A 27,967-nucleotide genomic window follows, 5' to 3' on the forward strand; every position below is an offset into this window, starting at 1 on the left:
TCATCAAAAGGGACAAACTTCCAGTTACAAGTTAGTCATGAGGATGTCGTGTACAGCATGGTGAGACAGTTACTAACACTGTGTTGTACTGATATGTTTGAAAGTTGCTAAGAGAGTAGATCTTAAAAGTTCTCATCTGAAGAAAGAAAGCTTTGTAACAATGTGTGATAATGGATGTTAACTAGACTTATTGTGGTGATCATTTAGCATTATATACAAATATTGAATCATTATATTGTACACCTGAAATAATGTTATATGTCAGTTATATCTCAATAAAGAAAGTAAATTCTCACAAAACTTTTTAACTATGAGTACCTAAATGCCTCTTGACCTGTAATGATTAAAATATTTACTATCTGGCCCATCATGCTTAAAAGCATGAATCTGAAAACTTATTTAAAATTGTTAAGTGAATTGCCAGTTATCCAAACATTTCAGAGTGCATGACTTGGGAGTAGAGGTTGTAGGTAAAGGAGGGGAAGTAGGAGAAGGTTGCATGCAGTTAGGACGTTTTTATGTCCAACTCAATACTCATTGTAACATTTAGTGGCAAAACATTATTTAGGCAATGGACAGTAACTATTATTCTCTTTTTCAGCAACAATTCACATGGAAAGTACTGTTATAAGCAATTCTACTTATTTTTCCACAATTTCAGATGATAACTTTCAGAGCAATACTAATATTCCCGTATATTAGAGGTAACTTTACTTGAATAAGTTACACTAAATCTACTATTTTCCATGTCTAACTAGTTTTCATGTAACCATAATTGGGTATTATCAATGACATCACTCATTCTCCGTTTCTCGAGTGTTAGCTGTAGAAAGTACCTGGCATTTCTCATTCATTTGTTACACAAATATTTATTGAGCCTTATTTTATGCCATGCACCACCACAGCTACCTAGAACAATGTGGTAAGACACAAAGGGTGCCTGCCTTCATGGGTCTTGCATTCTTCCTCAGTACATATAATAAAAATGGTTATCAAAGTTTTTAAAAATCACAACAAAACTTTGTCCAGGGCTTTCTATTATCTGTGGATAATTGACACCAAAATAGGACCACAAAGGTAAATCTAATAAAAACAGGGGCCAAAAATGCACCATAAATAGGGGGAAAGTATTCAATTGATATTTAATTTAAAAAATAAAGAATTATGGATCTATATTTTCATTTAATTGGAATTTGCTAATAATTTAATTGTCCCCCCCAAACCTTAAAAAATAAATCAAGGGTTGATTTTAGTGGGCCTTAATTTTTCTAACAACATTGTATGTTGGCACGAAATATCTTTTATTTCTTGTTCAGCTTTTCAGAATGAACATTAAGAAGGTCTGCATCATCTGGGTTAAAAGTAAGTACAGTTGACCCTTGAACAATGTGGGTTTCAACTATGTGGATCCTCTTACACAGATTTTTTTTTTTCAATAGCAAATACTACAGTCCTACACTATTTGCAGTTGACTGAATCCACACAGGTGGAGGAACCAGAGATACAGAGGGCAGATTTTCAACCATGGCAGAGGGTGGACACCTCTAACCCTCACCTGTTGAAGGGTCAGCTGTACTTATATAAAATTGGCCTTGTCAATTTTCCTGAATATGTGCCTTAATACTAGATATTCAAATCATTTTCTCTTGAAGCATCTAGTGGGTCATTTTCCTTGCTCATTTTCTTATTAACTGGTCCTGCTCTTCCAGAACCATACTTTTCAGTGGCCTTGTCTGTGATTTGATCAGGTCTGCAAGAATACTTTTCTCGACTTCTTTAAATTCAGCAACTTCATAAAATTTGAAATTTTGCTTTATAGTTGACATGCATTTTAATTACATTGTATTGTTTGAGTTAGGCCAAACCAGTCACGTATGACATTGACTCAATGAGGCAGAAATGGAAATTAGTGACAAACAGGGAAGGACTGTTTGAGCAGTCACTAGTTAAATAATTTATTCATTTGTGAATATTTTAATTTTTTTTTTTGCTTCACTATCCAACCTCATAACTTTGATGATCTGAATAATCAACATTCAGCAAAAAGAATTTCTTGTACTTTTGATTTATATTCTCAACCCTGATCCTGTAGATCTAAAAGAAACCAAGATAATGAAGTTAACTTTCTTTCAGAACAAAAACTAGCAGAGCTGTGAATGGCTTCTCAATTACTGAGCTATCTAGAATTTGCCTATGTTAATAAAAATCTGAAAGAAAGCGAAAGCCATGTCTCAGTTTGGAGGTGTAGACCTTTGAGCCAGAGGTGGAGAATAATCCATAAACTGCAATATTAGAATAAAAGCACAACCTCTCTCACCCCAAAAAGAACCGGAGCCCTCACCCCACCCTTTCTCAATTCCAGTTCAAGATGCTAGTCAGCAACTTGGCAGGACAGCAAAACCATCACAAAATGTTACACCTTCTAATGACATAATGACAATCAGCCAGACACTAGGTATCTACATAACTGAGAGGAAAATTCTTTCATAAAGATTTGTACTAGGTAGAGAACAGACTTGCAGTTGCCAATGGGGGAGGGAGGTGGGGGAGGGATGGGTTGGAAGTTTGGGATTAGCAGATGCAAACTATTATATATAGAATAGATAAACGACAAGGTCCTACTGTATAACACAGAGAACTGTATTCAATATCCTGTGATAAACCATAATGGAAAAGAATATGAAAAAGAATATATGTATATATATATATATATATATATATATATATATATATATACACACACACATACATGTATATAAATGAATCACTTTTCTGTACAGCAGAAGTTAACACATTGTAGGTCACCTATACTTCAAATAAATAAATATATAGATAAATAAGATTTGTACTAGGATTCTTGAATGTAAAGGAAAGAAGTAAAATTTAAAGTTGGTTCATTCAGAGACCCAAACTCCTATTATGTCATGATGGTTTCTTAATCCGCTCAGAATTTCCCAAACAGTTGCTGTTAATGGTTTGCTTGTACGGTATTCCTATTTGCAAGTGTAACATCCCTGCATCTCTCCCTTTCGGCTTGTTATATCTGTGTCATGATTTTGTGAACAGGAGAACAAATGGCAGCCGACTCCTGCTAGAAAACCAAAGCTTTGAAAAGGCCATGGCAGAAGTGGAGATAAGTTTCTCTCAGATGTCAGAGTTTGAGTGCTACTCCTGTCTCTCTCCTAATTAAATTCCAAGTGAAGCTACTTCCCTCTTATGGGACATCTGCCTCCTAGCTGACAGAACTCCTTCTCTCCCTTTGGGGGAGAGGGTGTAAGGGGATGGATCTTGACCTGTCTCCATTATGCCTCAAGAAGAACTAGAGGATAAAATAACAACCTTCATTTTAGTTCATGAAATGAATACTACTATCTGAAAATTTATAACATGTTTAGGAAAAAATCTGTTAAAATACTTTCAAGTTATAGAATCACTGCGGTTTTGGAACATGCCTTTACCTATGTGCTTAGTAATATTTTTTCAAGGATTTTAAATTTATTACTGCAAATTTAATAATTATAGCAATTGCTTAACAAAAGGTAAGAAATATAAGAATGAATGCTTAGGTATACAATAAATACCTAATATAATAATCTAAGAGTAATCATACAAAGAATCTTAACACAAATGCTTCAAGAGTTTTAAATCACTTAATAAATTCTTTTTCAGTAAAAATTTACAAAAATGTCATCAAAAAGCAGACCTATATGATTTAGTTAAATATATGTGAGGAAAAAGTGTTGACACATGAGTGTTTTGTGCAAATAAATATTGTTAAATAGGTATTTAACAATACCTAAAGCAGCGGCGGACGAGTGGACGCAGCTGGCTGCGAAGTCGCGGGACTTCTTTCTCTGGATTTCACTGGGTCCACGACCCAGGGACAGGGACAAGCCAGCAGCAGCTTGCAGGGACGGTCAGAATCTGAGGTATTCCAAAATTGGAAACTAGGGCATAGAGAGGGTAAGTAAGCTGCCTAAGATCACACAGCTAGTAAGTGGTGAAGCTGCGATTCTCACCGAGGAGGAGGCCATCAAGGCTGGAGCTGGTGGGTGAGGATAAGAACAGCCATGTGGATGAAAGGCTCTTGGTGTCCAGCCAGGAGTCAGGGCTCTGCCTCTGAGGTGGGAGAGCCAACTTCAGGACACTGGTCAACAAGAGACCTCCCAGCTCCACATAATATCAAACAGCGAAAATCTCCCAGAGACCTCCATCTTAACACCAGCACCCAGCTTCACTCAACGACCAGCAAGCCACAGTGCTGGACAACCTATGCCAAACAACTAGCAAAACAGGAACACAACCCCACCCATTAGCAGAGAGGCTGCCTAAAATCATAATAAGGCCACAGACACCCCAAAACACACCACCAGACGTGAACCTGCCCACTAGAGAGACAAGATCCAGCCTCATCCACCACAACACAGGCACTAGTCCCCTCTACCAGGAAGCCTACACAACCCACTGAACCAACCTTAGCCACTGGAGACAGACATCAAAAAAAACAGGAACGATGAACCTGCAGCCTGCAAAAAGGAGACCCCAAACACAGTAAGATAAGCAAAATGAGAACACAGAAAAACACACAGCAGATGAAGGAGCAAGATAAAAATGGACCAGACCTAACAAATGAAGAGGAAATAGGCAGTCTACCTGAAAAAGAATTCAGAATAATGATAGTAAGCATGATTCAAAATCTTGGAAATAGAATGGACAAAATGCAAGAAACATTTAACAAGGACCTAGAAGAAATAAAGATGAAACAAGCAACTATGAACAACACAATAAATGAAATTAAACATACTCTAGATGGGATCAATAGCAGAATAACTGAGGCAGAAGAACAGATAAGTGACCTGGAAGATAAAATAGTGGAAATAACTACTGCAGAGCAGAATAAAGAAAAAAGAATGAAAAGAACTGAGGACAGTCTCAGAGACCTCTGGGACAATATTAAATGCACCAACATTCGAATTATAGGGGTTCCAGAAGAAAAAGAGGAAAAGAAAGGGACTGAGAAAATAGTTGAAGAGATTATAGTTGAAAACTTCCTTAATATGGGAAAGGAAATAGTTAATCAAGTCCAGGAAGCACAGAGAGTCCCATACAGGATAAATACAAGGAGAAATACGCCAAGACACATATTAATCAAACTGTCAAAAATTAAATGCAAAGAAAGCATATTAAAAGCGGCAAGGGAAAAACAACAAATAACACACAAGGGAATCCCCATAAGGTTAACAGCTGATCTCTCAGCAGAAACACTGCAAGCCAGAAGGGAGTGGCAGGACATACTGAAAGTGATGAAGGAGAAAAACCTGCAACCAAGATTACTCTACCCAGCAAGGATCTCATTCAGATTTGATGGAGAAATTAAAACCTTTACAGACAAGCAAAAACTGAGAGAGTTCAGCACCACAAAACCAGCTTTACAACAAATGCTAAAGGAACTTCTCTAGACAAGAAACAGAAGAGAAGGAAAAGACCTATAATAATGAACCCAAAACAATTTAGAAAATGGGAAGAGGAACGTACATATCGATAATTACCTTAAATGTAAATCGACTAAATGCTCCCACCAAAAGACACAGATTGGCTGAATGGATACAAAAACAAGACCCTTATATATGCTGTCTAAAAGAGACCCACTTCAGACCTAGAGAAACATACAGACTGAAAGTAAGGGGATGGAAAAAGATATTCCATGCAAATGGAAACCAAAAGAAAGCTGGAGTAGCAATTCTCATATCAGAAAAAATAGACTTTAAAATAAAGACTATTACAAGAGACAAAGAAGGACACTACATAATGATCAAGAGATCGATCCAAGAAGAAGATATAACAATTGTAAATATTTATGCACCCAACATAGGAGCACCCAATACATAAGGCAAATACTAACAGCCATAAAAGGGAAAATAGACAGTAATACATTCATATTAGGGGACTTTAACACCCCACTTTCACCAATGGACAGATCACCCAAAATGAAAATAAATAAGGAAACACAACTTTTAAATGATACATTAAACAAGAGGGACTTAATTGATATCTATAGGACACTCCATCCAAAAACAACAGAATACACATTTTTCTCAAGTACTCATGGAACATTCTCCAGGATAGATCATATCTTGGGTCACAAATCAAGCCTTGGTAAATATAAGAAAATTGAAATTGCATCAAGTATCTTTTCCTACCACAACGCCATGAGTAGGATATCAATTACAGGAAAAGATCTGTAAAAAATACAAACACATGGAGGCTAAACAATACACTACTTAATAACGAAGTGATCACTGAAGAAATCAAAGAGGAAATAAAAAAATACCTAGAAACAAAATGACAATGGAGACACAACGACCCAAAACCTATGGGATGCAGCAAAAGCAGTTCTAAGGGGGAAGTTTGTAGCAATACAAGCCCACCTTAAGAAGCAGGAAACATCCCGAATAAACAACCTAACCTTGCACCTCAAGCAATTAGAGAAAGAAGAACAAAAAACCCCAAAGCTACAAGAAGGAAAGAAATCATAAAAATCACATCAGAAATAAATGAAAAAGAAAATAAGGAAACAATAGCAAGATCAATAAAACTAAAAGCTGGTTCTTTGAGAAGATAAACAATATAGATAAACCACTAGCCAGACTCATCAAGAAAAAAAGGCAGAAGACTCAAATCAATAGAATTAGAAATGAAAAAGGAGAAGTAACAACTGACACTGCAGAAATAAAAAAGATCATGAGAGATTACTACAAGCAACTCTATGCCAATAAAATGGACAATCTGGAAGAAATGGACAAATTCTTAGAAATGCAAAACCTGCCAAGACTGAATCAGGAAGAAATAGAAAATATGAACAGACCAATCACAAGCACTGAAATTGAAACTGTGATTAAAAATCTTCCAACAAACAAAAGCCCAGGACCAGATGGCTTCACAGGCAAATTCTAACAAACATTTAGAGAAGAGCTAACACCTATCCTTCTCAAACTCTTCCAAAATATAGCAGAGGGAGGAACACTCCCAAACTCCTTCTACGAGGCCACCATCACCTTGATACCAAAACCAGACAAGGATGTCACAAAGAAAGAAAACTACAGGCCAATATCACTGATGAACATAGATGCAAAAATCCTCAACAAAATACTAGCAAACAGAATCCAACAGCACATTAAAAGGATCATACACCACGATCAAGTGGGGTTTACTCCAGGAATGCAAGGATTCTTCAATATATGCAAATCTATCAATGTGATAAATCATATTAACAAATTGAAGGAGAAATACCATATGATCATCTCAATAGATGCAGAGAAAGCTTTTGACAAAATTCAACACCCATTTATGATAAAAACCCTCCAGAAAGTAGGCATAGAGGGAACTTTCTTCAACGTAATAAAGGCCATATATGACAAGCCCACAGCCAACATCATCCTCAATGGTGAAAAACTGAAAGCATTTCTACTAAGATCAGGAACAAGACAAGGTTGCCCACACTCACCACTATTATTCAACATAGTTTTGGAAGTTTTAGCCACAGAAATCAGAGAAGCAAAAGAAATAAAAGGAATCCAAATCGGAAAAGAAGAAGTAAAGCTGTCACTGTTTGCAGATGACATGATACTATACATAGAGAATCCTAAAGATGCTACCAGAAAACTACTAGAGCTCATCAATTAATTTAGTAAAGTAGCAGGATACAAAATTAATGCACAGAAATCTCTGGCATTCCTATATACTAATGACGAAAAATCTGAAAGTGAAATCAAGAAAACACTCCCATTTACCATTGCAACAAAAAGAATAAAATATCTAGGAATAAACCTACCTAAGGAGACAAAAGACCTGTATGCAGAAAATTATAATACACTGATGGAAGAAATTAAAGATGATACAAACAGATGGAGAGATATACCATGTTCTTGGATTGGAAGAATCAACATTGTGAAAATGGCTCTACTACCCAAAGCAATCTGTAGATTCAATGCAATCCCTATCAAACTACCACTGGCATTTTTCACAGAACTAGAATAAAAAATTTCACAATTTGTATGGAAACACAAAAGACCCCGAATAGCCAAAGCAATCTTGAGAACGAAAAACGGAGCTGGAGGAATCAGGCTCCCTGACTTCAGACTATACTACAAAGCTACAGTAATCAAGACAGTATGGTACTGGCACAAAAACAGAAAGATAGATCAATGGAACAGGATAGAAAGCCCAGAGATAAACCCATGCGCATATGGACACCTTATCTTTGATAAAGGTGGCAGGAATGTACAGTGGAGAAAGGACAGCCTCTTCAATAAGTGGTGCTGGGAAAACTGGACAGGTACATGTAAACGTATGAGATTAGATCACTCCCTAACACCATACACAAAAATAAGCTCAAAATGGATTAAAGACCTAAATGTAAGGCCAGAAACTATCAAACTCTTAGAGGAAAACATAGGCAGATCACTCTATGACATAAATCACAGCAAGATCCTTTCTGACCCACCTCCTAGAGAAATGGAAATAAAAACAAAAATAAACAAATGGAACTTAATGAAACTTCAAAGCTTTTTCACAGCAAAGGAACCATAAACAAGACCAAAAGACAACCCTCAGAATGGGAGAAAATATTTGCAAATGAAGCAACTGACAAAGGATTAATCTGCAAAATTTACAAGCAGCTCATGCAGCTCAATAACAAAAAAACAAACAACCCAATCCAAAAATAGGCAGAAGACCTAAATAGACATTTCTCCAAAGAAGATATACAGACTATCAACAAGCATTTGAAAGGATGCTCAACATCATTAATCATTAGAGAAATGCAAATCAAAACTACAATGAGATATCATCTCACATCAGTCAGAATGGCCATCATCAAAAAATCTAGAAAGAATAAATGCTGGAGAGGGTGTGGAGAAAAGGGAACACTCTTGCACTGCTCGTGGGAATGTGAATTGGTTCAGCCACTATGGAGAACAGTATGGAGGTTCCTTAAAAAACTACAAATAGAACTACCATATGACCCAGCAATCCCACTACTGGGCATTTACCCTGAGAAAACCAAAATTCAAAAAGAGTCATGTACCAAAATGTTCATTGCAGCTCGATTTACAATAGCCAGGACATGGATACAACCTAAGTGCCCATCATTGGATGAATGGATAAAGAATACGTGGCACATATATACAATGGAATATTACTCAGCCATAAAAAGAAACGAAATTGAGCTATTTGTAATGAGGTGGATAGACCTAGAGTCTGTCATACAGAGTGAAGTAAGTCAGAAAGAAAAAGACAAATACCGTATGCTAACACATATATATGGAATTTAAGGGAAAAAATGTCATGAAGAACCTAGGGGTAAGACAGGAATAAAGACACAGACCTACTGGAGAATGGACTTGAGGATATGGGGAGGGGGAAGGGTAAGCTGTGACAGGGCGAGAGAGAGGCATGGACATATATACACTACCAAATGTAAGGTAGATAGCTAGTGGGAAGCAGCCGCATGGCACAGGGAGATCGGCTCGGTGCTTTGTGACCGCCTGGAGGGGTGGGATAGGGAGGGTGGGAGGGAGGGAGACCCAAGAGGGAAGAGATATGGGAACATATGTATATGTATAACTGATTCACTTTGTTATAAAGCAGAAACTAACACACCATTGTAAAGCAATTATACCCCACTAAAGATGTTTAAAAAAAAAAAAACCCTAAAACAGTGTTCCAAGTCTAGTTTCTTTGTGGTATGGTTTGTACTAATCATATACTTACAATACACTTTGAAAGCAAACTTCAGTCTAATATATTCACATTTTTAAATACTAATCAACCTGGTGGAAAAAGCAGTGGCCTGAAATGAAAAAAATATGCAATTCACGTCCCTATTGTGCCACTTAAAAGTTATTGACCTCTAAAGGTGTCATCGAACCCCCGCAGTCCTCAGTTTTCTCTGTTCTAAATTGAAAAGTTTGTAATCTAGGGTCATTAGCCTCACCATGTAGGCTCTGTTCATTTCTGAATTGGTGGGGTCCAAATTATTTGTTATCGAATGTAGCAAATAAAAAATGGGATTCCATCATTTTCTACTACTCCAGAGAAGCTTCTACTTGTAGAAGGTGGACTTAACATTGAACTTTCCAAAAAGCACATGTTAAGAGAATTTCTTCACTGTGTTTATACAATCAGAAGTGACCACCAGAGTCTGAGCCAGGAGTCTAAGAAAATCCAGCCACTCTTTTCCCATCATGCTGCTCTTCCATCTTTCTGAGAGCAGATGTATTTGATTAAGGGTATCAGTAGCTTCTCACGAAAGAATAGGTGAATTAAATCAACACTAATTTATTTAGTGCTCATGTTCAAGATACTAGAAGAAAAATTGTCCATGTCTAATTTGTGCTGATTTTTTCTAGGACCCACTGATCTCAGCATGAAGAGGCAGTTGGCGACCAGCTCAGGATCCTCCAGCAGTTCGAGCTCCAGACCCCAGCTGAGTCCAACTGAAATCAATGCAGTGAGACAGCTGGTTGCAGGATATCGGGAATCCGCTGCATTTTTATTGCGTTCCGCAGATGAACTGGAAAATCTTATTTTACAACAGAACTGAATCCAGCGACGATCCTCTTCACTGAGGTTTAAATTTGCAGTTTCCACTAATGACGTTTTGATTTCCCAGCAGAGATGCGTCTGGTCTTACTGCACAGTCTTAAGAGAGATATTTCCATTATGCCACATTGTCCTTGATCCATAAAGTGATGTGTTTAGGTGCTTCAAAGGAACTCTGGCCTCTGAAGTACTTGAGATACTTTAATGTGTCCAGCCTACTGTTTTTTGTTTCAGTGTGCCAGCATAAATACCTGGGGCAAAAAAAAAAGGCTGTATATTCCTAATTCAAGGATAAAACAGAAGAAGCTTGTGGTATAAAAAGTAGTTCAAGATCCAACTGAAATATTAGTGGAATTTGCTACTGACTTACTGGACTGAAAGCTGCAGTATCTGGCAAAAAATAAAAGCCAAAATTTCTCATTGCTACAGGATATAACAATGAAAAGGATCTTGTATTTTAAAAAAAATATGTAATTTTTATAAAAAGAAAACTTGTTTTTCATTCAGAATTGTCATTTTTACTTTGGTAACTTTTTCATAGGTCCTAAAAGAAAACTGTTTTGAGAAACTACTGTAAGTACCTTTTCCACCTCCCTTTGCCTTCTCCTCTTTCCAAATTCTTTCTACAAAAGTAACACTTGATGCTGGGGGAAAAAAATACCCTCGCCTACGTTCTTTAAATCGTCGCATCAGGAACTACTTCCAAGAGAAGCCTGCGTTTCTGCACTCATGCTGGTCTCAAGCATCCCACTCACCATTGCAGCTTTACCATAGCGGTTTTCACCACAGAATTTTTTAATATTGAAAAAGACATATCATTGAAAAAAAAATGACACCTTGATTTCTTACAGCTGCTCTCCCCAGATTGCCGCTGCTGTCTTATGGGCATCCCTCTAGCAGCCATTGGATGTCGATGACTGAATGTTAAAGAGGTTGCAAGTGACAATCTGAAAATTTGCACTCTTGTGTGTAGTTTTCTTTTCTCTCTTTCAGAAATAGTTCCCAAAAAGACCATTACCTCTCCTGATATAATTTGTATAATTTACAGTTGTAGGTAAAAATGATGTAAAGAACTCTCAGTGGATGCAGCTGCAATCTACAATGAACTGTCCCCTCCTCTTCCCCATATTTTGCCCTTCTTCCTGATTTTATAGTGTTGAATACACATGAATGGTGTTTTCTTTGTGCACTGAGGCAAGCCTATTTTTTAAATATTTAGGGAGGAGTACATCAGTTTACGCTTCTTGTACAATTTTTTTCTGTTGTTTGGCTTCGGTTGGATTACAGGTTCTTTGTGCATTCCTGAATTTGCCTTATTTCATGTAAAATTTATGTCATTTGGTTTTTGATAATAAGTTGAAGACATCAGTGATATCTCTTAACTACTTGTTGCATATAGTTTTTCAAGTAATGACTGTGATTGTGACCAAGTAATGTGCACTTTTTCTTGTAACTGTGGACATTGCTATGCTCTTTTCTTCTAGTGTTTCTAGAATTACTGTTCCTTACAGTTACGTAAACAAAAAACAAAAAAACAAAAAAGAACTTTTGTGATACTGTTGGTGAATATAATGTGAAAATCTTATTGAAATATGAGTATTTTGGAAATACATAGATGCACAAACATCTTTTAAGGTGTGGATTTAGAGTTTGCTTATTTAAATGAAAATTCAAAAACTGAGGGCTGGTATAATTTTCTCTGTTTTGTTGGGTTTAATAAACAGATTTCTGTGTTAAAACACTGATTGTGAAACCTTATAAACTTTCTGAATGATATGAAATGTTATTTTATACCTACATTTAGCACAAAATTGACAGTTCAAACATATTTCAAGAACATCCCAAGGTCCCCCAGAGCTTCCACATTCAGTCTAATAAATAATTTATTCCAAGAAGGGGTAAAGCAGATTAGCAAACCATGGGTATTTCATCTGATTGTTTAAATCTGATTTAAGAATTTATGTTTTATTCCCCATTTTTCATGAGTAATCTGGCTCTTTTAGTCACTCCTAATTTAACATTTTGGGAGAAACATACCTGTTTTAAGTGCCTGTTTATGCTTTGGGTTTTGTCGTAAGAGTATTGGAAGCTTTGGCATGGTTACTATTTAACAAAGTAACACCCCGGTTTGAGATTAGCCTATACATAAAAAGTCCTTAATAGCGACAGTAAAGCAAATGGATTAGAGAAAGGGAGTTCCAGCAAGGTGCTCTTGTTTTCATTTCATTTTCATCTTCACTTATACTCCCACATCCATCCACCAAGGAGTAAATTCCCCCCACATCTTCTGCTTTTTGCACATTTATGTAAAAGAATGAGGGTACCAGGATTCCCATCGTTTCCAGGGGAGAGCTCAAAGGCCAAAACGAAGTACCATGTTGCTTTCCTTTTCCTTTGTAACTTGTACCTGAAAACACTCTGGTCCTTTTTAACCCTCTGTCACAAGAGAATAGAGATCACATCTCCTTTATAAAGCATTCTGGAGAAATTGGGTGCAGGTTCATATTCTCATTCAAATGAGGTGATATAAAACTCTCATAAACACGGAGGTCAAATAGAATTTTCTGCCACTTCTGACAGCTTTTCATACAGCAGCAGTTTCTTGTCACATATGTATTACTTTATCACACATTCCTTGAAGTAACCATAGAGAATGCAAACACAAGCAGTTACTGAATTTTCTTAAATTGTGTTAAGGAACAGCACTTGGTAAAAAGGGCATTCCAGGAACGATAGCCACTGTTTACTGATTATTTACACATGGAAAAGGCATTGTATTTCCTTTAATTCTCACAATAACACTAGGAGATCGGGATAGTCACTTTACATTTTACAAGAAGGCTCAAGAAAATGAAGTAACTTGCCGCCAGGAGCACCGAGCTAGAGAGAACTTGAAGCCATTATTTGACCCAGGTAGGCCTAGCGCTGGAGCACCCCCTATTGGTCGCTACAATCTGTTGCCTCCCAGGTACTAAATCCTTAACATTCTGCACTGACTTGGAACCAGGCCTGTTTATGCTAAAGTTTAGCAGTTTTATTTGTGTAGTTAAATAATACTTATGACATCAAATAAACGATCTGACTAAACACGGAGAGTTTTATCCCACTTATAGAAGTTTAATTGCCTTTAAGTTATGTTCTCTACAAATATAAAGAACTACAATAAAGCCTACCACTAATGAAAATCAAATACATAAAGCAGGAAGAAAAGGCAGTGACTTTTTTTAAAAAAAAAAAAAGACAATGGGGACTTCCCTGGTGGCGCAGTGGTTAAAAATCCGCCTGCCAATGCAGTGGACACGGGTTCAAGCCCTGGTCCGGGAAGATCCCACATGCCGCGGAGCAACTAAGCCCGTGCGTTACAACTACTGAGCCTGCACTCTAGAGGCCGTGAGCCACAACTACTGAAGCCCGTGTGCCTAGAGGCTGTGCTCCGCAACAAGAGAAGCCACCACAATGAAAAGCCTGCACACTGCAACGAAGAGTAGCCCCCGCTCACCGCAACCAGAGAAAGCCTGCGTGCAGCAACGAAGACCCGACGCAGACACAAATAAATAATAAATTTATTAAAAAAAAAAAAAAAAAAAGACAATGATGGGTGCCAGTAGTGAATCCGGTAAGGAAAGAGAAAAGGGATTATCCAGCTGAACCCGTAAAGGTAAGTTTGTTCACCTGAGATTTCAGTCTTAGGCAGGTGCTATTTGGTTCTTTTGATTAATCCTGGTACCATTAACACAAATACCATTCAAAGACTTATCTTTCTATGTCAAAAATATTTTCTAATTTCGTACAGCCCAGGTTTCAAAAGTTTAGTTTGTAAAGAAAAAGTTCCAAAAATAAAGCAGGTAAACAATACATTAACATACTGTTTATCTTTTAAATTGTGTTTGAGATGCAGAAATTTGGTAAAGATTGAGCACAAGCTAACCTACAGGAGTTTGCCATTTAAATATGATTAAAATCTCCTTTCTTAAAAATATTTTGAAAGGAGATAAAAATGCGACTAGTAGATTAACCTATCTCCAGTTTTAAGGTCAATCATTTTCAACATTTAATTTTGTTTTCAGATTGCAAAAGAAACTTGAGAAATACAGGAAAAGAAGGAAAGATAATCCCAGCAGCCATAGAGAACCATGAATAACATTTTATAGTATATCTTTCAGAGCTTATCTAAACAGGTATATGAACATTCTTCTGTTTGATTTTACTGTGTATGGTGTTTCCTTATCTGATTTTCTGTCCTAACAATATACCACGAATACTTCCCACATCATTAGGTATTCTTCTTAAGTATTATTTCTGATGACTATAGTATTATATTGTATGAATGTACTTGTATTAATTTTCTATTGCAGCTGTAACAAATTACCACAAACACTATAAATTTATTTCAGTCTGCTAAGTTGGAAGTCTCACTGGGCTAAAATCTAGGTGTCAGCAGGAATATGTTCCTCTCTGGTGGCTCAAGGGGAAAATCCATTTCTTGGCCTGCTCTAGCTTGAAAGCTGCCTGCATTCCTTGACTTGGGGTCCCTTCCTCCATCATCTAAGCCGGAGCTTAGCATCTTCAAATCTCTCTGTAACTCTGACCTCCTTTTCTGCCCCCTCTTCCACCTTTAAGGACCCTTGTGAGTACACTGGGCCCATATGGATAAAGTAGGACAACCTCTTTTAAAGTCAGATGATTAGCAAACTTAATTTCATCTATAAATTTAATTCCTTAATTTGACATATAACAAAACATATTGACAGGTTCTGATGATTAAGATGTGGACATCTCTCTCTGGGGGGCATTAGTCTGCCTACTCTAGTTATCTTAATTTCCCTTTTTTTTTTTTATATGCCTCTGTACCCAATTGTATTTCATCCATTCACCTGTAGTAAAGATCCTAAGTCAGCAGCACAAATATTTTACAAGTAATTGTTAGCTGCCGTATCTGTACTTTTTCTTCTTATGAAGGGTATAGTTTTTTGGAAATTATTTTAATGACATTTTTCTTTCATTTCTCACATTCAAATCAAATGTAATAAACAAATACATATGGTAAATGTGCAGCTAAATCTTTCAAGGGAAATGAAACAAAAATACCTCTGAATTCTTTCCTTACTTTGATTTCTTAGAAAGTGCTTCTGCCCAAGAAATTCTCTGAGATATGTTTAAGGCCATCTCATTAGGCCAGAATAGGTACACGAGGATCCAAAGCTTAATCAAATTCTGTAAGCAATGCAGCCACATTCATAAAACTTCTAGTGGTAATTACCAGTGGTGTTTTATTTACTCTGAACAAATAAAAGATATATTAATATTAGATGTTATTAGATGACATGTCTTTTAAAAGGAAGGGTTTGGCAATAACATACCTATTGGATTTAGGATAATCAAATGAGTTTAAAAAATAAACCTCTTTACCTCCATTTCTTTGTGAGAAAACTATTTTATTAACATATTAAAAATTTTATTTCCCCTCATCTACTGTGCTTTTTTTTTCTTTTCAATTGCTATCCACTGAAAGAAGATCAAAGATATTCAAGACCATTTTTAATGCTGTGAGAGAAAAAGCAAACAAACAGTAAAGCATAGACCACAGAAAGGAAATACTATTACTCAAAGTGTGGAATTGGCACGAGTTTTTTTCCCTCTAAAGTGTTGACTTCTCATTTTCTTTGTTTATTGGGGAATGGATTACCCCAGGCCCCCCATGAGAAATGCCTCTACTCATGTAAAGCACTCCATTGCAGTGACGGAACAAGTGGCCAGAGATTCCACAACAGATTATTTAATCTTAGTTCCTTTGCTAGTGGAAGGATTCTGAGGTCTGCCTTGAACTAAACCCATAGAGTAGTAAGCCTCTTCGCCCGTTTTATTTTTCATTCATTTGAATAGCATATTCTTTGACCTACTATGTGCAGGGCATCAGGCTCTGATACAGAAAAACTATTCCTGCTTCAAGGGGTCACATCTAGTGGAGGAGAGAGACAGAGGTACAGATGGTTATAATACAAAAGGATAAAGAGAAACAGTGTAACATGTAATGATAGAAACATGCCAAACAGGTCAAAGGAGGGCACAGACCTCTATAAGAGTGGGGGAGGGTAGGTGCAGGGAGCTAGTTGGTCACAGAGATGGAGCTGTGGGGAATACTTGGCAAAAGTGTTGAGTTTGTTTAGGGAGGATGGACGAATGAAAGATGCGTGAGTTAAAGACATTTTTCAACTACAGAGTACGCCACAAGTTGAGGATGGAGGAGGCATGGAATAGCATGGTGGGCAGTCACTTGAGCAGTTTAGTGTTGCCAGAAGGCAGAGTTTGAGATGAAAAGAGATTGACTCCTGGAGAGGAATAAAGGAGCCAGATCATGCAGGGCCAGACCTGCCATGCAAAGGAGCCTGGCTGTGTCCGGCCGAGGATGGAGAGACCCTGGCAGGTTCGCACAGTGGTAAGTGTGCATTGGCACCTCTGTTGACTATTTGCTGGAACTTCAGTGGAAGAAGATGACGTAATGCTAGATCACAGGACCTCCCTCCATCCCCAAAAGTAAATTAAATAAAACTAATAGTGAAAAACAAAAAGTATTACATAAGTAGCATATGAGCAATAAAGGAATGGGCTTTGTCCTATACCCACTGAAAGGTGGGAGCCGTGAAGATTCAGTAAATGTCACAAATTAATGTGACTTCGTCCTTATGAAACAGATCTGAGGAAAGAGACTGAATGGAAAGGAATGTTGAAAACCCCACTATTAAAGTTCTAGTTGGAAGAAAGGAGAATGAGGGGTGGGTGGACCAGCTTGTGGAAAAGTATGTACACAACCTTCAGGAACTCAAGACCCTTGCTGCCCTCCCGACGAATTTCCAGAAGTAGAAACACCATCAGGACTTGCCATTTCATGTGTTCTCTGGTGAAAAAGACAAGCTGAAGAGTAAAGATGAATACAGTGATACAAGGGTATGCTTTCTACAAAAAGAAATGGAGATTCAATCGGCATTTCCCTTGCCCCCTTCCTGTCCTGTCCTTTTTCTCCTCTCATTTACCTCTTCCTCACCCCTGACTAATAAGTCAGTGGCCAAAACTTATGAGGTCCACTTGTCTTATTTGATTTTCTCTTCTGAGACGGAAACAGGCAAAGGTGCTGGAGGAAAGGGAAGGCATTAGGAGAAATGAGTTACTGGATCTCACTGCCTCTGTCAAAGTGAAGTTCCAGAATGTCCACCGCAAAACTGGGGAATTTAGGAATCTTAAATTTCCTATCCCCCAATATGGATAGCACACAGTCCTGCCTAAGTGGAGTGAGTTATGAAACTGGACTACAAATGACATTGCAGAAGACAATGATCACAGACTTGTCGCCCCAATCTCAACAGCTAGCATCACCTCCCAGAACCCTGCTCTCCAAACTTTCAGCAAAACAAAAGCAGATAGAACTCAAAATACCTCACCCTCAGGATGCAGGTCAAAGAGAAGAAGTGTGAGTTTAGATAGAAAAAGAAAAAGGGGGAAAGAGATGTCAGAGAGAACCTAATCACACTGTATTTGGAGAAATAGTAAGTATAACAATGAACATAGCCCATAAATATGAATAAAATATAAACAAAGAGTATGGCACCTGTATATCCAACCAACAGCAAAGAATGGAAGTCAGGCAGGCAGACATGGAAGAGTAGTTTCTCCAAGTTTTTGTAAAAATACATTTGAGACAGCCCTTCAAGATGGCGGAGGAGTAAGACGTGGAGATAACCTTCCTCCCCACAAAACATCAAAAATACATCTGACATGTGGAATAACTCCTACAGAACACCTACTGAACGCTGGCAGAAGACCTCAGACTTCCCAAAAGGCAAGAAACTCCCCACATACCTCGGCAGGGCAAAAGAAAAAATTAAAAACAGAGACAAAAGAATAGGGATGGGACCTGCACGAGTGGGAGGGAGCTGTGAAGGAGGAAAGGTTTCCACACACTGGGAAGTCCCTTCACCCTGTGTGCAAGCACAGGTCACTATCCACACCAACCCCTCCAGGGACCTGTACAGCCCACCACTTCCAGGGTCCCCTGATCCAGGGACAATTTCCCTGGGAGAACACACGGCGCGCCTCAGGCTGTTGCAACATCACACTGGCCTCTACTGCTGCAGGCTCGCCCTGCATTCTGTACCCCTCCCTCCCCCGGCCTGAGTGAACCAGAACCCCCGAATCAGCTGCTCCTTTAACCCCGTCCTGTCTGGGCAGGGAACAGATGCCCTCGGGCGACCTATACGCAGAGGCAGGGCCAAATCCAAAGCTGAACCCCAGGAGCTGTGCGAACAAAGAAGAGAAAGGGAAATCTCTCCCAGCAGCCTCAGGAGTAGCAGATTAAATCTCCACAATCAACTTGATGTACCCTGCACCTGTGGAATACCTGAATAAACAATGAATTGCCCCAAAATTGAGGCGGTGGACTTTGGGTTCAACTGTAGACTTGGGGTTTGCTTTCCACATCTAATTTGTTTCTGGTTTTATGTTTATCTTAGTTTAGTATTTAGAGTTTATTTTCATTGGTAGATTTGTTTATTGATTTGGTTGCTCTCTTCCTTTTTCTTTTATTTATATATAGATACATTTTTTTCCTTTTTCTCTTTTGGTGAGCATGAATGTGTATGCTTCTCTGTGTGATTTTGTCTGTATAGCTTTCCTTTTACCATTTCCCCTAGGGTTCTGTCTGTCTGGGTTTTTTTGTTTGTTTGTTTGTAGTATAGTTTTTAGTGCTTGTTATCATTGGTGGATTTGTTTCTTGGTTTGGTTGCTCTCTTCTTTCTTTCTTTATTACTTTTTAATTTTTCTAGTTTTAATAACTTTATAAATTTTTATTTTAATTATTTTATTTTATTATTAATTTTTCTTTCTTTCTTTTTTTCTCCCTTTTCTTTGAAGCCATGTGGCTGACAGTGTCTTTGTGTTCCAGCCAAGTGTAAGTCCTGTGCCTGTGAGGTGCAAGAGCCGAGTTCAGGAGAAAGGTCCACCAGAGACCTCCCAGCTCCACGTAATATCAAATGGTGAAAGCTCTTCCAGAGATCTCCATCTCAATGCTAAGACCCAGCTCCACCAAACAACCAACAAGCTACAGTGTTGGACACCGTATGCCAAACAACTAGCAAGACAGGAACACAACCCCACCCATTAGCAGACAGGCTGCCTAAAACCATAATAAGGTCACAGACACCCCGAAACACACCACCAGACGTGGACCTTCCCACCAGAAAGACAAGATCCAGCCTCATCCACAACACAGGCACTAGTCCCATCCACCAGGAGGCCTATACAACCCACTGAACCAACCTTAGCCACTGGGGACAGACACCAAAAACAATGGAAACTAAAAACCTGCAGCCTACGAAAAGGAGAGCCCAAACACAGTAAGTTAAGCAAAATGAGAAGACAGAGAAACACCAGCAGGTGAAGGAGCAAGGTAAAAACCCACCAGACCAAACAAATAAGGAGGAAATAGGCAGTCTACCTGAAAAAGAATTCAGAGTAATGAAAGTAAAGAAAAGATGATCCAAAACCTTGGAAACCAAATGGAGAAAATAAAAGGAACATTAAACAAGGACCTAGAAGAACTAAAGAACCAACAAACAATGATGAACAACACAATAAAATAAATTAAAAATTCTCTAGGAGGAATCAATCACAGAATAACTGAGGCAGAAGAACGGATAAGTGACCTGGAATATAAAATAGTGGAAATAGCTACCACAGAGCAGAATAATGAAAAAACAATGAATAGAATTGAGGACAGTCTCAGAGACCTCTGGGACAACATTAAACACACCAACATTCGAATTACAGGGGTCCCAGAAGAAGAAGAGAAAAAAAAAGGCACCGAGAAAATATGTGAAGAGATTATAGTTGAAAACTTCCCTAATATGGGAAAGGAAATAGTCAATCAAATCCAGGAAGTGCAGAGATTCCCATACAGGATAAATCCAAGTAGAAACACTCCAAGACACATATTATTCAAACTATCTAAAATTATATACAAATAAAAAATATTAAAAGCAGCAAGGGAAAAACAACAAATAACATACAAGGAATCCACATAAGGTTAACAGCTGATCTTTCAGCAGAAATGCTGCAAGCCAGAAGGGAGTGGCAGGACATATTTAAAGTGATGAAAGGGAAAAACCTACAATGAAGATTACTCCAACCAGCAAGGATCTCATTCCGATTAGACGGAGAAATTAAAACCTTTACAGACAAGCAAACGCTGAGAGAGTTCAGCACCACCAAACCAGCTTTACAACAAATGCTAAAGGATCTTCTCTAGGCAAGAAACACAAGAGAAGGAAAAGACTTACAAAAACAAACCCAAAACATTAAGAAAATGGTAGTAGGAACATACATATCGATAACTACCTTAAATGTAAATGGATTAAATGCTCCAACCAAAAGACATAGACTGGCTGAATGCATACAAAAACAAGACCTGTACATATGCTGTCTACAGGAGACCCACTTCAAAAATAGGTCACATACACAATGAAAGTGAGGGGATGGAAAAAGATATTCCATGCAAATGGAAATCAAAAGAAAGCTGGAGTAGCAATTTTCATATCAGACAAAATAGACTTTAAAATAAAGACTATTACAAGAGACAAAGAAGGACACTACATATTGATCAAGGGAATCAATCCAAGAATATATAACAATTGTAAATATTTATGGACCCAACATAGGAGCACCTCAATACATAAGGCAAATGCTAACAGCCATAAAAGGGAAAATCAACAGTAACACAATCACAGTAGGGGACTTTAAGACCCACTTTCACCAATGGACAAATCATCCAGAATGAAAATAAATAAGGAAACACAAGCTTTAAATGATATATTAAACAAGATGGAATTAATTGATATTTATAGGACATTCCCTCTAAAAACAGCAGAATAGGGGCTTCCCTGGTGGCGCAGTGGTTGAGAATCTGCCTGCCAATGCAGCGGACATGCTTCGAGCCCTGGTCTGGGAAGATCCCACATGCCACAGAGCAACTGGGCCCGTGAGCCACAACTACTGAGCCTGTGCGTCTGGAGCCTGTGCTCTGCAACAAGAGAGGCTGCGACAGTGAGAGGCCCATGCACTGCGATGAAGAGTGGCCCCCACTCGCAGCAACTAGAGGAAGCCCTCACACAGAAATGAAGACACAACACAGCCAAAAATAAATTAATAAAAAAAAAAAAAAAAACCCAGAAGAATACACTTTCTTCTAAAGTGCTCATGAAACATTCTCCAGGACAGATCATATCTTGGGTCACAAATCAAACTGTGGTAAATTTAAGAAAATTGAAATTGTATCAAGCGTTTCCTGACAACAATGCTATGAGACTACATATCAATTTCAGGAAAAATATCTGTAAAAAATACAAACACATGGAGGCTAAACAATACACTACTAAATAACCAGGAGATCACTGAAGAAATCAAAGGTGAAATCAAAAAATACCTAGAAACGAATGACAATGAAAACACAAAGACCCAAAACCTATGGGATGCAGCAAAAGCAGTTCTAAGAGGGAAGTTTATAGCAATACAATCCTACCTCAAGAAACACCTCATATAAACAACCTAACCTCACACCTGAAGCAATTAGAGAAAGAAGAACAAAAAAACCCCAAGTTAGCAGAAGAAAAGAAATCATAAAGATCAGATCACAAATAAATGAAAAAGAAATGAAGGAAACAATAGCAAAGATCAAAAAAAGTAAAAGCTGATTCTTAGAGAAGTAAACAAAATTGATAAACCATTAGCCAGACTCATCAAGAAAAGAGGGAGAAGACTCAATCAATAGAAATTAGAAATGGAAAAGGAGAAGCAACAACTGACACAGCAGAAATACAAAGGATCATAAGAGATTACTACAAGCAACTATATGCCACTAAAATGGACAATCTGGAAGAAATGGACAAATTCTTAGAAAAGCATAACCTTCCAAGACTGAACAAGGAAGAAATAGAAAATATAAACAGACCAACCACAAGCACTGAAATTGAAACTGTGATTAAAAATATTCCAACAAACAAAAGCGCAGGACCAGATGGCCCCACAGGCAAATTCTATCAAACATTTAGAGAAGAGCTAACACCTATCCTTCTCAAACTCTTCCAAAATATAGCAGAGGGAGGAACACTCCCAAATTCATTCTACAAGGCCACCATCATTCTGATACCAAAACCAAAGGTGTCACAAAGAATGAAAACTACATGCCAATATCACTGATGAACATAGATGAAAAGTCCTCAACAAAATACTGGCAAACAGAATCCAACAGCACATTAAAAGTATCATACACCATGATCAAGTGGCATTTATCCCAGGAAAGCAAGGTTTCTTCAATATATGCAAATCAATCAATGTGATACACCATATTAACAAATTGAAGGATAAAAACCACATGATCATCTCAATAGATACAGAAAAAGCTTTTGACAAAATTCAACACCTATTTATGAGAAAAACCCTCCAGAAAGTAGGCATGGAGGGAACTTTCCTCAACATAATAGAGGCCATATATGACAAACCCAGAGCCAACACTGTTCTCAATGGTGAAAAACTGAAAGCATTTCGTCTAAGACCAGGAACAAGACAAGGTTGTCCACTCTCACCACTCTTATTCAATATAGTTTTGAAAGTTTTTCAACATAGTTTTGGAAGTTTTAGCCACAGCAATCAGGGAAGAAAAAGGAATCCAAATCGGAAAAGAAGAAGTAAAGCTGTCACTGTTTGCAGATGACATGATACTATACATAGAGAATCCTAAAGATGCTACCAGAAAACTACTAGAGCTAATCAACGAATTTGGTAAAGTAGCAGGACACAAAATTAATGCACACAAATCTCTTGCATTCCTATACACTAATGATGAAAAATCTAAAAGAGAATTTAAGGAATCACTGCCATTTACCATTGCAACAAAAAGAATAAAATACCTAGGAATAAACCTGCCTAAGGAAACAAAAGACCTGTATGCAAAAAACTATAAGACACTGATGAAAGGAATTAAAGATGATACTAACAGATGGAGAGATATACCATGTTCGTGGATTGGAAGAATCAACATTATGAAAATGGCTATACTACTGAAAGCAATCTACAAATTCAATGCAATTCCTATCAAACTACCAATGGCTTTTTTCACAGAACTAGAACAAAATATTTCACAATTTGTATGGAAACACAAAAGACCCCGAATAGCCAAAGCAATCTTGAGAAAAATGGAGCTGGATGAATCAGGCTCCCAACTTCAGACTATACTACAAAGCTACAGTAGTGAGACAGTATGGTACTGGCAGAAAAACAGAAATATAGATCAATGGAACAGGATAGAAAGCCCAGAGATAAACCCACACACATATGGTCACCTTGTCTTTGATAAGGAGGCAAGAATATGCACTGGGGAAATAACAGCATCTTCAATAAGTGGTGCTGGGAAAACTGGACAGCTACATGTAAAAGAATGAAATTAGAACACTCCCTAACACCATACACAAAAATAAACTCAAAATGGATTCAAGACCTAAATGTAAGGCCAGACACTATCAAACTCTTAGTGGAAAACGTAGGCAGAACACTGTATGACATAAATCACAGGAAGATCTCTTTTGACCCACCTCCTAGAGAAATGGAAATAAAAACAAAAATAAACAAATGGGACCTAATGAAACTTAAAAGCTTTTGCACAGCAAAGGAAACCATAAACAAGATGAAAAGACAACCCTCAGAACTGTAGAAAATATTTGCAAATGAAGCAACTGACAAAGGATTCATCTCCAAAATTTACAAGCAGCTCATGCCCCTCAATATAAAAAACAACCCAATCCAAAAATGGGTAGAAGACCTAAATAGACATTTCTCCAGAGAAGATATACAGATTGCCAACAAACACATGAAAGGATGCTCAACTTCACTAATCATTAGAGAAATGCAAATCAAAACTACAATGAGGTATCACCTCACTCCAGTCAGAATGGCCATCATCAAAAAATCTAGAAACAATAAATGCTGGAGAGGGTGTGGAGAAAAGGGAACCCTCTTGAACTGTTGGTGGGAATGTAAATTGATACAGCCACTATGGAGAACAGTATGGAGGTTCCTTAAAAAACTAAAAATGGAACTACCATATGACACAGCAATCTCACTACTGGGCATACACCCTGAGAAAACCATAATTCAAATAGAGTCATGCACCACAATGTTCATTGCAGCTCTGTTTACAATAGCCAGGACATGGAAGCAACCTAAGTGTCCATCGACAGATGAATGGATAAAGTAGATGTGGCACATATATACAATGGAATATTACTCAGCTATAAAAAGAAATGTAATTGAGTTATTTGTAGTGAAGTGGATGAGCCTAGAGTATGTCATACAGAGTGAAGTAAGTCAGAAAGAGAAAAACAAATAGTGTATGCGAACACATATATATGGAATCTTAAAAAAAGAAAAAAAAAATGGTTCTGAAGAACCTAGGCACAGGACAGGAATAAAGATGTAGAACATGGACTTGAGGACACAGAGAGAGGGAAGGGTAAGCTGAGACAAAGTAAGAGAGTGGCATAGATATATATACACTCTCAAATGTAAAATGCTAGTGGAAGCCGCCGCATAGCACAGGGAGAGAAGCTCGGTGCTTTGTGACCACCTAGAGGGGTGGGATAGGGAGGATGGGAGGGAGATGCAAGAGGGAGGGGATATGGGGATATATGTGTACATATAGCTGATTCACTTTGTTATACAGCAGAAAATAACACACCATTGTAAAGCAATTATACTCCAATAAAGATGTTGAAAAAAATAAAAATTAAGTATTTTTCAGTTAAAAAAATACATTTGAAACAAAGTATCTCCCAATAAAACATTTTTATCTACAATAAATGCTTGGCTTGCAACAATAAACTATAAAACAGAGAAACAATCTCTCACTTCATTTGACAACCCTAAATTATAACAATGTCACCTATGACAAACCTTTCATTATAAGCAATCTTTCATCAAGAGCGCTCAAAAAAAAAAAGAAAGAAAGAAAGAAAGAAAAATCTATTATTGCATATATTTTCTATCCACTATTGAAACAGATAGGAGGGATGCCTTATACATCGTGCCCGAGCAAGGAGAGCATGGAACACCTCTGAAGATTGGAGACAAGAACATCAGAGCTTCCCTAGTGGGCCTAGCACTGGATGGGGACTTGTTGGCACGAAAACCACAGCCTCATAACATGGTATACATTTTGGGTTTTTGTTTTGTTTTGTTTCAAAAATTCCTCATGAATTGTATGTCTCTTTTGGAAGATGTGACCATCTGACATGTGACATGTCATTTGTGCTGTACACAGGCCATGCAGAGCAGAGTAGTGCTGATCTTAGACCAGCAGGACTGCGATGACGTGCCTGCTCCGTCTCTAAATCAATTATTCCTCTTCTCTTCATCATTATGCAGTTTGGCTTCGGAGACCGCCGAAGCCAAAGGTCAAATTCAGATTTCTACGTAAGATCTTAGAATTAAATAGGAAGCCATACTCCTCACTGGTGACTTCGATGTCATGTTTGGAGAGGACTTCCTTCTCACTGAACTTTTCCCCCCGCAGGACTTAGTCGGTGTGTCCTTCTTCCCAGAGCCGCTTATCATCTGGGCATCTTCCCTCTCATTCTACACTTACGGGCAGGGTGGGTTGGGTGCGCTTTTGCTGAGTCCTCAGGGTGACGGCTCTCAGCAGCCCAACCCTCCCCTGCTCTTGGGCCCCAGGGAAGTGGCAGCAGAGGTTTCAGCCCCAGCGACTTCATGTCCAAACTGGGCGAGGCTGGAGAGTAAGGAGAAACAGCTGGAAAATGAAAAATACCTATTTGAATTGGGGATCTGCCCGCATATAAAGCAAAACTTGTGTACGGGGGCATTGGTCCTTCGGGACAACATCTCCTCATTAATCAAAACGTTGCTGCTGGTGTTGTGACAGGAAAGACCGCCTCTGCTGACACTGGAAATGAATCCTAAATATACAGACAGTTATGGTTGCTCAGAAAGGAAAGCCCAGCTGAACTTGGCAAACTCACGTTACACAATCTTTTACTTCCCTCTTCACACCTCATCAAACTCCTTCTGATAACTCACTGAATATTAAGCAGAATATAAGAAACTGTGCAGGTATTCTTAATACATAACAAAAGTACTAGCACATGATATTTATCTTTAAAAATATAATTATAAGTGGAGCATTTTGAGAGCTTTATAGCTTAGAAAGCACTGTCATAATGCATTGCTTTCTTTGATCCATATCCCAGGGAAGACAGAAGGTTTTATAATCATTTTCTGAAACTGAAGCTCAGAGTTACGGTCTAATTGTTACCGCCAAGACAAGAAGCCAGGTCTTCTCATTCTGAATCCTGTGTTTTTCTTGTCTCCAACCCCTCCCCCCATTATATCACATTGCATTTCAAAGAGTTGTTTCTTTGATGTGTTACAAACATACCTTATATCTGTGTTTTTCCACTCAATTACCCATCCTTTGACACATTTATAACCTCGGAGACGTTCAAACCAGAGTATCTTTTGATTTTCTCTCCTCCCTTGCCTGTAGGTTTGGTTTTTTCCTAATAAAAATTCATTAGGAAAGTCATTCAACCAGAATGTATGAAATGCCTCTAACCTGCAGAACCCCGTGCTGCTCTGGCATCAGAGGTAAGGGATTTAGACAGAAAAGAAATACATGTCCGCAGAGGGCGTGCAGGTCACCAGCGAGGATTTTGGCACGAGGCCCTGTGCTGACAACCACTGGGCTAGATCCGTCTGTCCACGCATAAAATGAGAATAAGCTCTTTCACAAATATAAGCATGGGAGTACATATGAAAACGGAACAGGTTTTAAGGTACACACCAAATAAAATTTAGAATTAAAGAGCACTACTCTCTTTTGCATTTCTATTCAAAGCCTCAGCAGTGTTGTTTAATTTTAGAAAATAAGAACAATTCTTGCCGGACCAACATAACCAAATGAAAGCTAAAAACATAAGACCTTGTCTCAGTATTTGATAGGAAACATGCTTCTCAGCCCTGCTCTGCACACTTAGGCAGCAAAGTAATAGCCACAGACATGCTGCTTGTACCAGGCCCGTGTTGGGCGTCCATGTACAGGGAAAGCACACGGACTTAGAAAATAAGGTACACTTGGGCCACAACGAATTTTCGGTTTGCTCACTCTGTTTTGGACACAGTTATTTGGCAATTGGACACTTGAAAAAAACAGCATCATACATCAAGTTTCAATTCACATTGAAACGCCACGTGGACTATTTTTTCTAATTCTTTAAAACTATGATCCAGACCCAAACCCACATCATTTATCCAT

General features: G+C 38.1%; 1 protein-coding gene across 5 annotated transcripts in view; it reads left to right on the plus strand.

Annotated features, from left to right (window-relative positions):
- Nucleotides 1-10,603, plus strand: part of NOL4 (nucleolar protein 4) — a gene marked incomplete at both ends in the record, with an annotated part of 393,313 nt that extends 382,710 nt beyond the window's left edge. For all 5 annotated transcript variants that reach the window (XM_082853659.1, XM_082853657.1, XM_082853658.1 and 2 more), the window contains one exon: nt 10,410-10,603. In XM_082853659.1, the coding sequence (XP_082709785.1) occupies nt 10,410-10,603 (194 nt within the window). The remainder of the gene's footprint in view (nt 1-10,409) is intronic.
- Between the last annotated feature and the right edge of the window lie 17,364 nt (nt 10,604-27,967).

The sequence above is a fragment of the Leucopleurus acutus genome (assembly GCF_964270905.1).
Source record: "Leucopleurus acutus genome assembly, chromosome: 13".
In the NCBI taxonomy this organism is placed as follows: domain Eukaryota; kingdom Metazoa; phylum Chordata; class Mammalia; order Artiodactyla; family Delphinidae; genus Leucopleurus; species Leucopleurus acutus.